The sequence below is a fragment of the Dipodomys merriami genome, unplaced genomic scaffold (genome assembly GCF_024711535.1).
Source record: "Dipodomys merriami isolate MVZ:Mamm:240054 unplaced genomic scaffold, mDipMer1.0.p SCAF_11, whole genome shotgun sequence".
Taxonomy (NCBI): Eukaryota; Metazoa; Chordata; class Mammalia; order Rodentia; family Heteromyidae; genus Dipodomys; species Dipodomys merriami.
In genome coordinates, this window is record NW_027202382.1 from 28,924,578 (window position 1) to 28,942,242 (window position 17,665).

A 17,665-nucleotide genomic window follows, 5' to 3' on the forward strand; every position below is an offset into this window, starting at 1 on the left:
TACTGTGGCCTGGTTTGTGGTCAAGTGGATATATGCCCAGGAGGGTGATTGCTGAGTCATAGGGAAGTGCTATGTTTACACTTTTGAGGAAACTCCATACACTTTTTCAGAGTTGAATGAGTTTACAGTCCCACCAACAGTGAAATGGAGCTCCCTTTGGGCCACATCCCCACTAGCATTTGTTATTGTTAGTTTTCCTGATGATGGCCATTCTCCCTGAAGTGAGGTGGAATCTCAATCCTGTTTTAATTTGCATTTTTTTCATGGCCAAGATCTTAAACACTTCTTCATGTGTCTATGGGCCATTCTTTTTTCTTCCTCTGAGAAGTCTCTTTTTTTTTTTTTTCTTTTTTTTTCTTGCCTGAACTCTGGGCCTAGGCACTGTCCCTGAGCAGTTCAGCTCAAGGCTAGCTCTACCACTAGAGCCACGAGAAGTCTCTTTTTAAGTCTTTAGCCCATGTATTGATTGGGTTGTTGAGTTCTTGACAATTTACCTTTTGGGGGTTTAATTTTGTGAGCGCTAAGTCTATTTTGAATATGAGGTCCTTGTCTGATGCATCTCTAGTGAAGATTTTCTCCCATTCTGTAGGATTTCTATATATCTTGCTGCATATCTTGTCCTTTGCTTTTCAGAAGCTCTTCAGTTTGCTAGACTCTCCTGTATCCAGGCTTTCCTTCATTTGTTGTGATTCTGGATCTTTAGTGAGGAAGTTTGGTCCCATGCCTACAAGGTCTAGGGTTTCCTTTACCCCTTTCTGTAATATTTTCACAGAATTGTCCTTATGTTGAGGACCAGATCACATTCTTGACTCAGGAGTAATAAGCTGCCTGAACCTGATTTAGGCTGCTGAAATGGAGGAACACAAAATATACAGAGCTTCAAACTCCTAGATAATCTTCTTAATTAACCTTCCTGCCTATACTGGTTAAGCCTTTCCTTCCTTCCTTCCTTCCTTCCTTCCTTCCTTCCTTCCTTCCTTCCTTCCTTCCTTCCTTCCTTGCTGTCTTTCTTTTTCTCTTTTTTTGTGTGAGATATGTGTTACACTTTGACAGCCTGGTGACAATCTCAATATATCTGTCTTTCAATGCCCCATTGAGAAAAAGATTCAAGGAAGATGGGTACTGGTGTCTCACACCTGTAATACTAGCTACTCAGGAGGTTGAGAGGACAGGTTCATGGTTCAAAATCAGCCCAGGCAGGAAAATACATGAGACTCTTACCTTCAGTTAGCCAACAGAAAACCAGAAGTAGAGTTTTTGCTCAAAGTGATAGAGCTACTCTTGAGCATAAAAGTTCAGGGAGAGTGCTCAGGCTCTGAGTTCAAGCCTCACAGCTAACTCACACACAGAAAAAATGATTCAAGGGTAGAGAGGGTATGGAGCAAGTCTAACATGCTTTCTGTCCTATTGGGTCAGGAAAAATAGGCACATCAATGAGCAAGTGGGATTAACGGAAACAGGATAATTGAGGATTACTAGAAGAGAGTCTTGAAACTTGATGCAGATTCTAAGACACTGGAGGAGGATTATGGGTACAGAGACCTGGTGTTCCCCCTCATTCATTCACTCTCAGCTCCACATTCTTCCAGACACAAAGACAAGTCATGTGACTGCAGGCTAATCATTTATTGAACAGGTAAAGGCAAAACTTATTCTGGAAGACTGTTACTGGACATAGCCAAGAGAAATGCAGAGAAAACCTTGATTTGTGATGGGTTAAGTCGTCCTAGGTGATCAGGGAGGAAGATCTTGAAGATCCAGGGATGGCATGTGTGTGTGTGATGGAACTCAGATCACAGAGCTTTTCAGAAGATGCCTTGAGATGACAAATGGATGAAACTGGAACCCAAGCAATGCTGTGTTCACTCAGCACTAAAGAAGCAGAGGAGAACATGGAAACTGCCTAAGCATTCCTTGAATTGAATGGTGGACAAACGGAAATTCTATTACAGCGGCCAATGGTGAAGTAATAGAACTCCCTGGAATTGTAACTTGTGTTATTTACTGGAATAGGGGAACACAGGGCACTGAATAAATGACTTATTTCTATTGCTTATGTGGTCTTAAGCTTCCCCCAACTGTTTCTATGAAAAATGGAAAGTAATGACTATTATTACTGACCAATGGCAAAATCCACTGTTAGTTATTAAATGCTTATTTCATAGAAGTTGCTGAAATTTTCACACAAGTTATGTGAATAAAGTCTGACACTAACTCTGCAGTACAGCTGGATGAACTAACTCAGGATCTGTTCTCCATACTGCAGGACAATCAGTTAGGGGCAGACATCCCCTGATGAGAAGTCAAGGGCATGCAGAGGTCAAAGGAAGACATGGGAATCATAATGGATCAGGAGATGCCTCCTCATCTTTTAGATGGACCACAAACACTGATGTGAATGGATGGGAGTTTTATATCACTCCTATAATTCCTTCTCATTCCAGATTTTAAATCTTAGTATTTCCTATCCATTTTCAATCACTGACCTCTTTTCATCTGTGTTATCCACACAGCAAAACTGTAAGGTAAAGAGCATTTTTCTTCATTTTTTAGTTGCTGAAGTCATTTTCTCTCAAGCTCCTGGCAAGACTGGGTCCTGAATCCATGGTTCCAAAGTCCAGAGTAAATTCTCCATATTAAGTAAATTCTCCCTTCTTAAGTTATTTTCTTTGGGATCTTTGGCAACAACGCCATATTCTTATGGAAGGCCTGGTTGTAATCCACCCTCACCCACTAATTACCAACCTGGAGCTTACTCTTCATCACTTCCAGCCTGAAGGCAAGGATCTTCTGTGGCAGAAAAAGAACACATTTAGATGCCAGAGCCTTGATATTTCTTTGAGAGAAACTAGAAGACTCTCCAGCTTGCAACAAAGGAGATAGATCAGCTTCCCTTCAGTGTTCCCCTTTTGTGACATAAAATTGAGAGAGTAAAGCTAGATAGCCACACTTACCAACTTTTGTCATGTCAATTATATTTCCCTCAACAATTCCATGTCTGTCAGAAAACTCCATAAACTTGTTCTTAATTTCTTTTCTCACATCTGGTTGTCGGCCTGGAAAAAGAGTGTCAGTAACTTGAGTGTCTTGGGAATTGGTCCTGGACATGAATGAAGAAGCAGGGATCTAGGAGGGTGGCAACCACTGGGCACTCAGGCAGAATTTGACATTAGTAGGTATCTTGCTGACATGATGGAAGATTTTAATTTTTTCATCACTGAGTCTGGGGAAGGACCAAATGTAAACATCTTTCCTTACGAGGAGGGGGAAAGATGGCCCAGAGACCATTTGGAAAACCATTTTATATAAAGGATTCCTTTCTTCCCATCCCGAGAAAAGTATCATCATGCAAATCCATTACCATAAAGTAGAATGACTTGGAAATTGTTCTCATTCTTCATAAGAATGATAAGGTATTCATCATATTTTACATCAGCTATACTAACCAGATTTTGTCCATCATCTGTGGAGAAAGCAGAACAAAGCCAGAAATTCCAAATTACATGTGAGTAATGGAAACTATTTACCTGTCCTCTTCCCATGCAAACCCAAAAGTCAATGCATATTCTGAAAGAAATAGGGTGAGAATATCTCATGCCTTCTATTTGCATTTCCTTGGGCTTCATAGGAATTTCTAACTGCAGTGATCACTAGTGAGCAGAGTAATTGTCCCCAGCAGCAACTTCTCCTCCATCGCCCTCTTTGAGATCTGTCCATGTCCTTCAGCATTTCTGTGGGTGACATGCCTCTGTGTTCTCATCACAAACATGAGGCTCCATACTGCAGAGCATGCTATGGCATTGGCCATTCAGAGTTATCAAACATTTCAATAAATGAGAAACTACCCTACCCCATTTGCTTTGCCTTTTTTTCATTCTGCCAGGTAATTTTTGTTGCAGGGAATACACTGAGCCAAGTCGCCCTCTTTTACTTGATGTGATTATGTGCCAGGCATATTCCCTAACTTCAGAATGTATTAGAATAGGCTCCATGTATTAGGAAAATAAGTGATATTAATTGATCAAGGGCCTAAACATAATGGAAATTTTTGTTTTTTTTTTATAATTTAATTTTATTGTCAAGGTGATGTACAGTGGGGTTATAGTTACATACATAAGGTAATGAGCACATTTCTTCGTGAACATTGTTACCCCTTCCCTCATTTTTCTCCCACCCCACTTTAATTTGAACGCCAAATAAATGGATATAATATCTTCATTATAATCTCATATATATATCCTTACTTAATAGCTGTTTTTCTCCCCAAGTATTTGTCCTGATACATAAAATCCATTTATAGCTGAGTATGGTGATATTTGACATAATCTTAGCAATAGGGAAATAATTGTAGGTATAGGAATAAGACTTAGAGGCCAATCTGAGTTACACAGCAAGACATTGTCTCAAACACCAAAACATAATGTGTAATTATTCAACATTGAAAATATGTGCTCAACTACATACTTGTACATAGCACTAGTTATGATTTGAGTAAATCATTTTCTCAAAAAAGTAGTATTTTTATAAATGATTTTGTAAAATGATTTTTGATTTTTATAACATGATTTTTATAATTTCTTTATTTGTGAGCTAGTGTCCAAAATACTCTGATCAAAAAAGATAAATGGCAAATGATATTAGTTTTGCTTAATGGATATTTTCTATCAACTTTTTTTGTTCTTAATATATATTTTTATTGTAAAGATCCTGTACAGAGGGGTTACAGTTATATGAGCAAGATACTGAGTCCATTTCCTATTGAGCATTGTTACATCCTCCTTTATTTTTCCCCTACCATCCCTTTCCTCCCCAAGATAATGGAATTTAATAAATCCCTTGCAGCTAGAAATATAATTTAGAAAGATTTTTGTATACTTACAATGAGCAGTATATACGCCATCCTCGTCTGTTTCATTACAAGCTGTACTCACTTTGATACACTCTCCATTGTCACTGTAAAACAGAATGAGTTGATGCCTCACTTCAATCATAACTTGAGTTTCTGACTCCACTTTCATTTTGAACACATTTCACAATCCCCAAATGGATTTATTGATACTACTTATTTCTGTCTGTATCTCTGTTTCTGTCGCACTGTTGGTCTGTTTCTCTCCACCAGCCCTGCTCATGTCAGTTCTTTGTCTTGAACTCGTGGCCTGGGTACTTTCCTTGAGCATTTGTACTCAAGGCTAAAGATTACTTGAACCTCAGCTTCAATTTCATACTTCACAGATGACTAAAACAACCTTTCCCTGCCCTTATTTCCAACTCTTACTATACCACGGCCACTCGTCTAGCTCATTAGCTGACTTTTCACATTTGCTGGCTTTATAGATGTCACATGCCTTGCTCAAAATCTCATGGAGTAGAATCATTATTGTACCTTTTTCCTCCAGAAAATCAATGTGGAAAGGGATGCATCTTCTCTGTTAACTACTGATAAAAGATTCCCATTGCACATTCCATGCTCTTAACTTCTGCTATACTGTCACAGTAATGAGATTCAACTGTGTCTACCCTTTGCCTCTCCCACTCCTACTGAATCTATTCCTGTAACCAACTCTTGATTCCTGCAGAGCCCATCAGGTCCTGAGTCAATGTCAGATGAGGGACTCTGGTTTAGATACAGGCAAAGCATGGACAGCTTCACCATTGCCTTTGTCCATGTGTGTCCATGTGTTTGTATGTACATGTGTGTGCCTCTACTTGTGTGTGTGCTTTCGTGTATGTAGAAGTCCAAGACAAAAGCCAGGTTTCTGTTCTCCTTTTCTCAAACAAAAAGAGGCCACACTTACAGTCTATGGAATTTAAACAACAAGGAAGAGTTCTTAAAGACGCCAATATAGTCCAGAAAAATTCTCATGGTACCACCTTCTTCTATCCTCTCCTTTTGGTCAGTGGCTATGAGAATGGTAAACCACTTCCCTATAATCTGCAATAAATAAGGAAGATGATTGAGACAAGAGAAGCAATATCACGTGGGCATTTTTCTCTGTGACTTTAGCCTGTGGGCCTGGCCTTACAATGTGATTTGCAATTTGAATTAAGTCTCAGGTCCATTAGCACAACACGTAGGCCCTTTTCTGCTGTCCCTCCAGCAAGAGAGGCTGCTCCAAGCATGGTCACATTTCACTATGGTCCAACTGCTCTTAGTTGAAGGTCTGAAACCATTCCTTTTGTCAAATGTTAAAGAATTTCTGAGCCCTCAAAGGATTTACCTGGCTTCAGATTTCCCCAAGGCTTCTCCTTCCCCCAGTATAGTCAGATTTGAGGTACTCCATGACTCTACCTTTGATGGTTCAAAGTTCTTCACAACTTCCATTTTTCCTTCACTGTAGATACAGACCAGGGTCAGCCCCAGACATAGGAGCAACAGCTTCATCTTTGTAGTGGATTAAACTGTGTCTCCCACAAGCACCAGTCTTTCCCTGACTGTGGTTCTACTTCAAAGCTCCTTGGTCTTTATATACCTGAGTCCAGTTTTAAACTACAAGTTTCCACTTTCCCTCCTCCCCCTCCAAGAAAGAATTATGCATTCACAGTCATTAAACCACGTCATTAAACTTGCTGCCCTTTGAAACTTGGGCATTTGTCTCTTTTACAGTGACCTTACAATTATCAAAACACATACTGAGTTTGGCAAATGGTGACAAGGCTGTGTACTACTTTATTCCCACCAGCTGATTTTCTCCCAGAATGCTGGCATGCTATAATCTGGCCTATTTTCAAACTGAATCTGGCTCTTCTTGGAATGTGAGGCTGATAGGAGGGTTGACTACTCTTGCTGTGCAGATTCTCTTGATCTCATTCCACCACCATTCTTAACTCTGCAGTTCCTCCTCCTGATTTATTCCCTGTGAGAAGACTAACCATCTTCTAAAGGTGTAGATCTATCCTGTTCACATGGATACCCACTAGATGCCTGATAAATAGCTTCACCTTTGGAATTTTGACTACTAATGCTATTTTTAAGTACTATGGAGTTTTCTAACAATAGGAATGAGATTTATTTAAAAAAACCTCTTTGAGGTATGTCTATTATAATCAGGTAGTGACTCATTTTTATATACTTGGACACAGGTGTAGAGAGTAGAACACAAAACTAAAGTCTAGACTTGAAGCTTCTATTTTGTATGATCTTATCTCTTAAGGCCTGATCTAACTGTACTCCACACTGGCTGTCTGACTTCATTTCAGATCTACAATCTTTTATGGTGATTGGCTTAAGCATTTCCAGAATAGCCTGTGAACATTGAGTGAACAAACTCGAAGCATTAAAAACACCTGAGCACTGTGATATAATCTAGCTAGCTAGCTAGACAGAGCCAATCCTGAACTAATAATCAGTCAACACAGAGAAGTCCTTTGCCTTATAATAGAATTTCCTTAACTAATATTTTGCTATTGCATATATATATATATATATATATATATATATATATATATATATATATATATATATATAGTAGAAGTTGTGGAATAATGATTTGAAAACTTTCCTAAGTTACAGAAAATCAAAACAATCAAATGAATTTCTCTATTGAGGAAGCACATGAGGTAGGATGATTCTTTCTTACTAAAATAAATAATATGTGTTATTATCTACCACATGACATAAGCATATGGAGTAAGTTTCAAGTTATAAAATTTAACTTGGGTATGTGGATTTAGCTCAATGGCAGAGCACTTGCCTAGTGATATGGGAATATGGCTTAGTGGTAGCATCCTTGTACAGCATGCATAAGGCTCTGGGTGGGATTCCACAGTGCTACGTAAACAACAACAACAAAAAAGAATTATATTAGAAAACAGTCTTTTTAAAAAAAGCACTTTCCTGCAAGTGCAAGACCCTGAATTCAGTCCTTACCCCCATCTATAGGAAATACATCTATTTTATAATGGCAGATATACAGAGTATAGCATTGGCATGCAAACTACTTTTAATTTATTTTGTATATAGATGGACAGATAGGCTTCTTTTATTTTGAGAAGAGATCTTACTCTGTAACCTGCCCAGGCTCACCTTGTACACATTATGGACTCTAAGCTATCCTCAAACGCATGATCCTTCTGCTCCCACTTTCTAAATTCTGTGATGTTAGATATACACCACTATGTCTGGATAAAAGATATTTAGAATATAACGACTCAACTTAATTCAACTACCACTATCCAATGTCTCCTTTCTTCAAGGCCTATATAGGCACTCTGAAGACAAGAAGGTGAGAGCTCTGCTCTTCAGAAGCTCCTGGCAAGAATGAAGGTTACTTGAAAACAATCGATAAGGTGGAGAAACTCTTAAGAGTTATAAGAAGGGACTGGGAAGGTGGCTCAGTGGTAGAGTGATTGCCTTGCATGCATGAGTCCCTGGGTTCGATTCCTCAGCACCACATTGAGCTGAAGAGCTGAGGGACAGTGCCCAGGCCCAGAGTTCAGGCCCTACGACCAACCAAAAAATAAAAAGTTATAGGAAAACATAAGAGACAATAGTTATGAAAAAAAAGATGGGAAAGGAGAAAAGATAAAATATGATTTGGTGTAATTAAACACTGATCATCTGAATTCTAGTCCAGAGAGTAGTTTTACCTAGGGAACACAAGGGTGGATTGAAGACAAGGCAGATTTAGTAAGCTCTGGCTCTCTCCTCCTCTGGTGGACAGGGAGATTAGATGGGTTTTTTCTGGGAAGTAAAAAGATTTTTATGTGTCTGACAATCAAAAAGGGTAGCAATGTGTTTTTCTGCCAGCTTGAGAGATAGGAAAGTGAACTTGCTTTCAACTGGAAGGTTCACACTCTGATGAACAAGTCTCAGTTGGTAGAACAGATGGATTGAATGAACACCCTGTCTGCTGCCACCAGCCTGCACAGCAAGTCTTCTGATCTTGGTCTTGGATCCAACCGGGTATGGGCCTGATTCTTGTGGAGTCATTCCAATACCAGATTACATATGCATCAGATTGTATACTGTAAATGTGTACATTTAAAGTTTACCTAAACAATTTGAAGATTATAGAAAAAGTCCTTTGGGGGGTAAAATTCCCAGACACACTGAAAAGGAATATAGATTTGACACCAGAATCCAAACTGCTATATGGAAAGTCAAATTACATCAGCTAGACAACATCTGAGATTGTTAGATTTCAACTTCAGTCTGGGAATCAAACTAAGTGTTGTTCAAGTTCATGTTTGTAAAGGAAGCTTCATGCCTGGGGTTTTACCAGCATCTACTTACAAAGCCATATTGATTCAACGAGAACATTATTTCTTGCAGCATAAATCTCATCTGCCCTGGGCCAGACATGTGAAATTATATTTAGATGCCTAGAATAAAGAATGTAAGAAATGGATGTGCTTGATAGATATTATTTCATTCAATCCACATAATAGCTCCATCTGGTATGTAGTATCATCCTATTTTTACAGTGGTGTGAGCAAAGACTCAGAAAGGTTAAGTAATCATACCAAGGTCACACTGCCAATCAGTGAGAGAACTCATATTTGGATCTAGACTATCATCAAATCCAGAGCCCTCCTCTTAGTCTGCTCCAGAGGTCAAGGCTGACAGAGGATGGTGCCATAGAAGGAGCAGGGTGGGCAATGCTGTAGAGTGTGGGAGGTGTCTACCTGGCAGGTGCTACTAAGGATATTGTCTGAAGATTTCTTTAAAAAAAAAAAAGGGACACAGGGGCTGGGAAGGTGGCTCAGTGGTAAAGCACTTGCCTTGCTTGCATGAGGCCCTGGGTTCGATTCCTCAGCACCACATAAGCAAAAAAGAAAAAAGCGGGGGAAAAAAAAAAGAAAAAAGCGGGAATTGGTGCTGTGGTTCAAGTGGTGGAGCGCTAGTCTTGAGCTTTAGAGCTGAGGGACAGCGCCCAGGCCCAGAGTTCAGGTCCCATGACCGGACCAAAAAAAAAAAAAAGTATACTATGGGTATAGCAATAGGAGTCCAATTAAGTGAAGAGTGAGCAATAATGTTTTCTTTTTTTTTTATTTTATTTTATTTTATTTGTGAACATACTGTACAGAGGAGTTAGAATTACATGGGCAGGATAATGCGTACATTTCTTACCAAGCATTGCAGCCTCCTCCTTTGTTTACCCTTCACATCCCTACCCAGCCTCCCCCCCAGCAATAATGTTTTCTGACACAGAGTTCTAATGGATGATTTATGGATCATTGAGTTTCTAATAAGGAATTCGAAAATGCTTCAATATCAAAATGCACAACAATTCCATTCATTGCCTCAAAGCAAGTGTCTGGCTACCAATGCTATTAAGACTTGTGCACCCAACTACAACTATGCAGCATCTTCTTATAAGTGACTCAAAGGAAGGGTGGGTAATAGTCCATACCAAGTTCTTGAGAAGTGACTGATCACAGTATGGAGAAGAGATTTCTGGAGTACTTAAAGCCCAACTAACAGTCTACTTTTATCACATGACCTGGAAAAACTAACTGCTCATTGGAAAAGGACTTAGTAACCTTGTCCCCCATCACACTCTTGCATAATTGAACAAGTCACTCATTGGGAATGCCAGTGGAAATTTTCAAGTCACATTACATAATGTACAAAAGCCAAGTAAGAGTGCCAAGCTCTGAGTTCAAGCCCCAGTACTGAACGAACAAAGGAAGGAAGGAAACAAGGAAGAGAGGAAGGAAGGGAAGCTTTGACATTGTGAAAATATAATAAGTTCCTTCTAAATATGATTTCCTTCACACTGTCCTTCTCTTCTTTTGAGGTTAGATCCTGTCTTGTCTGTAACTTAGGCAAATTCCTTCCTTTCTCCGGGCCTCAGTACAGTTATGATAAAAATGAGAAGACTGGTTCCGAAATGGGGCAGAGGGAACATCTTTGTTTCTTTCAGTAACTGGAGAACACTACTGACATCTGGCCTCCAGGATCCTGAGACAATAAAGCACCTCTGAAGCAGAGGTGGTTCCCAAACGTGGAAGGATCTATGTCACCTGACACGTCGACAACACCTGCATTGATAAGAGCTGTATGATCCCATGTGGACCTTGAAATATTTCCCCTTTTGACAACCAATCAATGCTTCTGGTGTTTTCTTCAAAGGATGGCAGATAGGCAGCAGTGCTTCTGAGACCTGTTTTAGTTAATGAAAGTACATTTTGTTTCTAACCCTTTAATAGTTCCCTAAACAATTAATTACATGTCTGAAATGTTACTGTCATTTGTTGACCTGTTCTTGCCTGAAGGCTAGTTCTTGCTTTTAAAGCTGCTGCTGGCCACACTGAGCAATGTTCTTTTTTTTCTTTTTTTTGGTCCGGTCGTGGGGCCTGAACTCTGGGCCTGGGCGCTGTCCCTCAGCTCTTCAGCTCAAGGCTAGTGCTCTACCACTTGAGCCATAGCGCTACTTCCGGCTTTTTTCTTTCTGCTTATGTGGTGCTGAGGAATCGAACCCCGGGCCTCAGGCATGCAAGGCAAGCGCTCTACCACTGAGCCACTTTCCCAGCCCCTGAGCAATTTTTCTTATCAGAGATTTATCCAGAACATCTTTATTAGGAACCAGAGTGCCCAGGCCTGGTACAGAGAACCACAGGGACATTAAAAGCACAGTACTTTCAGCAGGAAAAAGAGGAACATTCTGCTGTCCACAGCGGCAATGGCAGTGACCATAGCATTCCAGGAGAAAACATAAGGTCAACTAGCCTCATTCTGTGTCTGCTCCAAACAACCTGTCTTCCCTGCATTTGTTCTTGAAGTGATACACTTGCCACAAGAGCCATGAAAAGTCTAATAGGAAGCTTACCACAGTTCAAATAAATGCATTGTCATCGGGCAAATGTTGTAGGATAGAATGCAAATAGAAGATCCTAACTAGGAAAATCTGTCAGCCTTCTGAGGACAGGAACAATGACTGTTCACTGCTGCATGCTCAGGATTTGGGGTATTTATTTTTGTTTTTGACTAGGCATATGGCCAGCACTGAACAAATTTTAGTAGAATACATAAAAGTGGAAGAGACTGAAAAAAGACGGAAGATTGTGAAACAATCAGGTGATAAGCAAAGGACCTTCCAAGAAGAGGGAAGAGGAGATATGCAGAAGCTAGCAGCAAGCAGGCCTATAGAAAGTTCAAGGACCAAAAGTAAACCTGTGTTGCTGGAGCGTGGACAACAGAGGGACCGGAGAGGGGGCTTCGTTCATTTGCTAGGGTTGACCTCACAAAGCTCTGGTTGGTTGTAACAGCAGAGGTTTAAATTTCACAGCATTAGAAGTCTGAGATCTTTTTTTTTGTGTGGGTCGTGGGGCTTGAACTCTGGGCCTGGGTGCTGTTCGTGCACCCTTCAGCTCAAGGTGAGTGCTCCACCGCTTGAGCCACAGCACCACTTCCAGTTTTTTAGTGGTTTTTATTGGCGATAAGAGTCTCATGAACTTTCCTGCCCGGGCTGGCTTTGAACTGGGATCCTCATATCTCCTGAATAGCTTGGATTACAAGTGTGAGCCACCAGCACCCAGCTAAGTCTGAGATCTTCTGAGATCTCCTTGGATTTTAGATGGACACTTTCTTCTGTGTGTTCACATGGCCTTCACACTGGGTGAACCTGATCCAGAAAAGTCTCCAAGATCCCTACAACTGTCAGTGTGTGGATCTGTTCAGCTCATCTGTGGGTGACAGAGGCAGAATCCATCACTACATTTCCCATCAAAAGTTCAGAACATGGGTGAAGTACATAGAAGGTAGCAAAGAGCAAGACTCATAGAGTAGCAGATGCAGGAATGGGCAGGGTTGCCGCCTACTGGCCACTGTACTGTATCTGTGTATTGGCCGGGGGGGTGGGGCTGGTAGGAGTTTGAACCCAGAATCTCCTACAACTAGACAAATACTCTAGCCCATTTGTTTGTTTGTTTGTTTTGCTAATCCATGAAATCAGGGCCAAGGTACTGTCCCTGAGCTTCTTTTGTTCAGGCTAGTTCTCCTTCTCTTGGGCCACAGAGCCACTTCCAGCTTTTTCTGAGTTTGGAGATAACAGTCTTACAGACTATTCTGTTCCAGCTCGCTCGGACCTATGATCCTCAGATCTCAGCCTCCTGAGGAGCTAGGATTATAGGCATGAGCGCCCAGTACCTGACTTGATTGTTTTTATTTATTTACTTATCTTTCATTTTTATTGCAAAGGTGATGGACAGAGGTGTTACAGTTGCATAAGTCAGGTATTGAGTACATTTCTGTTTGAACAGTATCACCTCCTCACTCATTTTTCTACTGATTTTTCCCCTGCTGACCCCTGTCACCCCAATTTGTATAGTTCATTTTCAACATAATGTCTAGTGAGTATCACTGATGAATTAGTTCATTCTTTGATCATTTCTGTGCTTCTTCCGTCTCCACATCAGATACACTTACATACAAGACAAAAGTTACAGAAATAAAAAACAGTGACAAAGAGGAAAAAGAAAGAAAGAAAGAAAAGAACCACAAATAGTAAAATTAAAAATCAAACGTTTCCATTTCTTGGAATTCATTTCATTAAGCATCATATTATATGATATGTATTGAGCCCTTCTGGTCCTCTCTTAAGATAATCTTCACTGTGTGAGTGTTTAGAGTCCTGTTTAATTTGCCATGTCCAAGTGTATTTTTTTGGTTTTTCTATCCATTGGGTTTATTTATATACTATCCATTGGGTAGATTTATAGGCACATTCCAATGATTACAAAAGGGGAAACTATGCAGCCTATGTCTCTTGGGCTCTGGCTTACTTCGTTTAATAAAATTTTTTCGGAGTCTTTTCATTTGCTTACAAATGGGGTAATGTCATTTTTTCTGATGGAAGCATAGAATTTCATTAGATATATCACATTTTCTTGATCAATTTGCCCATGGAGGGAGATCTAGATTGAGTTCATATCTTGGTTATGGTAAATAATACTACAAGGAACATGGCTGAGGTAGTGGCTTTCTGGTGGCCTGGGTTGTGGTCAGTTGTATATATGACCAGGAGGGGGATTGCTGAGGCATAGGGAAGCTGTATGTGTGCCTTTTGAGGAATGTGCCTGCTGCTTTCCACAGTGGTTGAACAAGTTTACATTCCCACCAACAGCATAGTAGTGTTCACTTTTGACTACATCCCTGCCAGCATCTGTTACTGTTAGTTAGTTTTCTTAATAATGGCAATTCTACCTGGAATGAAGTTTAATCCTAATATTGTTTTGATTTGTACTTCTTTTATGGCCAGAAATGTTGACTGGCTTTTCATGTGTCTATTGGACATTCTTACGTATTCTGAGAAATCTCCTCGTTAAGTCTTTAGCCAATTTATTAATTGGGTTGTTGTTTCTTTGAGGAATTGTTTTGGGGGCCTTAATTTTTTGAGTTCTAAGTATATTGTAGATATGAAGCCCTAGTCTAATGTGTAGCTAGGATTTTTTTTCCTATTCTGGGGGCTTTCTATTTATCATGTTATTCTTTCCCCATTTGGATCCCCTTTATATTTGTCTCTTGCCTTATTGTTGTTATTAGGAATTACAGTACTCTATTGGAGAAGAATGTAGAGTGGACATCCGTGTCTCATTTCTGATTTCAGAGGAAATGCTTTTAACTTTTTGCCATTAAGTATAATGTTGGCATATATTATATTGAGGAATGTTCCATGGATTCTTAGCTTCTCCACAGTGTTTATCACAAGGGGTGTTGAATCTAGTCAAATGCTTGTTCTGCATCTGTTGAGATGTTCATGTGGTTCTTGTATCTTTTTCTGTTCATGTGTTGAATTACATTAATTGACTTGCATATATTGAACCAGGTTTGCAACTCTGAGATAAATCCCATTTGACCATAGTATATGATTTTCTTTGTTAGTTGTTGAATTCAGTTGGCCAGAATTTTTTTTTTTTGGAGGTCATGGGGCTTGAACTCTGGGCCTGGGTGCTGTCCTTCAGCTCTTCAGTTCAGGGCTAGTGCTCTACCACTTGAGCTACAGTGCTGCTTCCGGTTTTCTGAGTGGTTTATTGGAGATAAGAGTCTCATGGCCGTTCCTGCACAGGCTGGCTTTGACCCTCAAACCTCAGATCTCAGCCTCCTGAGTAGCTAGGATTATAGGCATGAGCCACCACACCTGGGGATTGACCAGAATTTTATTTTATTTATTTTTATTTTTTGTTGGTTGTGGAGCCTGAACTCTGGGCCTGGGTGCTGTCCCTCAACTCTTCAGCTCAAGGATAGCGCTCTACCACTTCAGCCACAGCACCACTTCTGACTTTTTCTGCTTATGTGGTGCTAAGGAATCGAACTCAGGGCCTCATGCCTGCAAGGCAAGCACTCTACCACTGAGCCACCTTTCCAGCCCCTCACCAGAATTTTAATGAGAAGTTTTGCACTGATGTTCATCGAAGAGATGGATCTATAATTCTATTTCTTTGGTGAATCCTTATCTGGTTTATGGATAAGATTTTGCTGGCTTCACAGAATGAGTTTGGTAGTGATCTTTCCCTTTTTATTTCATTTAAGAGTTTGAGAAGTATTGGAGTGATTTCTCCTTTGAAGGCCTTATAGAATTTTGCTGTGAGTACCTCTGTTTCTGGGCTTTTCTTAGATAGGATGTCTTTTATTGCTATTTCTATCTCACTACTTGTTATGGGTCTATGTAGTTGGTTAAAATCTTCTTGGTTTAGTTTGTGTATACCACTATTCACTAGGAATTCTTCCATTTCTTCCAAGTTCTCCAATTTGTTAGCATAAAGGTTTGTAATGTATTCCCTTTTACTGTTCTGAATCTTGCTTGTTTCTATCATGATGTTCTTGTTTTCATCTCTAATTTTACTTAATTGTGTGTGTCCTCTTCTTTTTTTGGTCAGGTTTAGTAAGGATCTGCAGTGATCAGGTACCTAGAAGTGGGGACGGTGCCATATGAGAAAGAAACAAAGACAATCTCAGGAATCAAAGCCAGGAGACCAGAGGGTACCCCATCTCACAGGACAAAGCCTCTAGTTCATCTCCCAGGCAGTTTTTATTAACCATCATGATGTATCAGGAAAAGCAGTCAACTTTGTACATAACTGGTGATGAGGAAATAAGTTTCTCCTGTGACACAAAGCCCATGTCATTTTCAAGAGAGTAACCCCAAGCTGAAGGTAAGCTCGTAAGCTAACCTTCTTGAGTAAACTAGCCATCTTCTGATCTTGGTTTGGGAGAAGGGTTGGGGATACAGCCAGGCCACTGTTCTCCTGGGCATGCCTCTCCACGCTCTGCCCAAGTGGCCCTTGTCACTTAGGCACCCCTGTTATAGCACCTTTGCATGTAGCCAAGTGCCTTCAGTCTTCTTAGGGAGAGCAGTGGTCCCTGACAGAAAAGAGGACCGTAAACTTTCTCTAAATCTCTAGATAGTAGACCTGTTAGATTCTGTTGGTCATAAGGCAACATGGAGGATATTGTTGGATCTACCAGAACATAATCATAGGCTTGGATAGAAGCATAGTTAACAGGAAAATGATCCATGAGGTATATTAAGGAGCTCTAGCAACCCCTATCTCCTATGTATGTATGTGGATTGTGCTTCCCCATGTATTGGAGATGACAGGCATGTTCCACTGAGCCTAGCTATTGTATTCCTCCCAAAGCTGAGCTAGCAGATGTTTTACCATCAAATCCAGCCATTGGTTGAGTCTCACAAACTCTCAACCCAGTCTGGCCTTGAGTTGTGATTCCCTGACCTCTGATTCCCAAATACCTACGGCAATGGGCTTGAGCTAGCTTGGAGAGATGTGCACCAGGTAACTTAATATAATTGAAATTAAATTTTAAATTAAATCACAGACATCATGGTTAGATCTTTTGTATTCCTGTAAATATTCTTGAATCTTTTTTCTGAGATATTAATTAAATTACTTGGTAACAATGATCCTTTGGGGTCTTAATTTAAATATTCATTAGATGGATACTAACAGTAATAAAAATATTGAGTTTAGAAATAATTAATTAATTTAGTGCTCATCCTGGGGCTTGAATTCAGGGCCTGGGCATTGGCCCTAAGCATTTTTTGCTCAAGGCTAGCACTCTACTCCTTGAGCCACAGCTCCAATTCTGGATTTTGTTTTACTTAATTGGAGGTATGAGTCTCATGGACTTTTCTGCCTGGGCTAGCTTCAAAGGGCAATTCTCATATCTCAACCTGCAGAATAGCTAAGTTATATGCATGAGCCAACAGTGCCCAACAATTTATTTATTTTCTTTTGGGCCAGACCTAGGGCTTAAATTCTGGAGCTGGGTGCTGTCCTTGAACTTCTTTATTTGCTGAAGGCTTGAGCTCTACTACTTGAGCCACAGTACCACTTCTGGCATCCTGAGGTAGACACAGGTGTGAGCCACCAGTGCCCAAGGACAATTCTTTTTTTTTTTTTTTAAGATAATTGTTCTCTACAATGACTTGAGAATCATGAAATCTTCCAAATCCTTTCTTCAAATAGATATTTTATTTCATTTTTTAGTTTAAATGTTATTGTAAAGGTGTTATACAGAAGGATAAGAGTTACACAAGTCATGTAATGAGTACATTTCTTTTTGAACATTGTCATCCTCTCCCTCATTTTCTCCGAGTTTTACCCTCCTGACCCAACCCTCACTCAAATGTATAATTCATTCTCATCCTATAGTCTCAAGTGAGTATCACTGTGGAATTGGTTCACTTTTGTCCCACCATTTGTG

General features: G+C 40.0%; 1 protein-coding gene across 1 annotated transcript; it reads right to left on the reverse strand.

Annotated features, from left to right (window-relative positions):
- Window positions 1-1,611: 1,611 nt before the first annotated feature.
- Window positions 1,612-6,449, reverse strand: LOC138820139 (major urinary protein 20-like). Its single transcript, XM_070011855.1, has 7 exons — window positions 6,290-6,449; window positions 5,796-5,932; window positions 4,880-4,953; window positions 3,362-3,463; window positions 2,955-3,056; window positions 2,746-2,790; window positions 1,612-1,872 (listed from the first exon to the last, which is right to left on the reverse strand). Exons 1-6 carry the CDS (start codon window positions 6,380-6,382, stop codon window positions 2,753-2,755), a joined length of 546 nt encoding a protein of 181 aa, XP_069867956.1. The 5' UTR covers window positions 6,383-6,449; the 3' UTR covers window positions 1,612-1,872; window positions 2,746-2,752.
- Window positions 6,450-17,665: the final 11,216 nt, after the last annotated feature.

Excerpts from the sequence above, each read along its gene's own strand:
- LOC138820139 (XM_070011855.1), bottom strand. The coding sequence starts at position 6,382 with ATGAAGCTGTTGCTCCTATGTCTGGGGCTGACCCTGGTCTGTATCTAC. Across the intron at positions 4,954-5,795 it reads TTGTTTAAATTCCATAGACT|TGACAATGGAGAGTGTATCA; the intron begins GTAAGTGTGGCC and ends TCTGTTTTACAG. Across the intron at positions 3,057-3,361 it reads CCAAGTCATTCTACTTTATG|GCCGACAACCAGATGTGAGA; the intron begins GTAATGGATTTG and ends CTCTTTTTCCAG.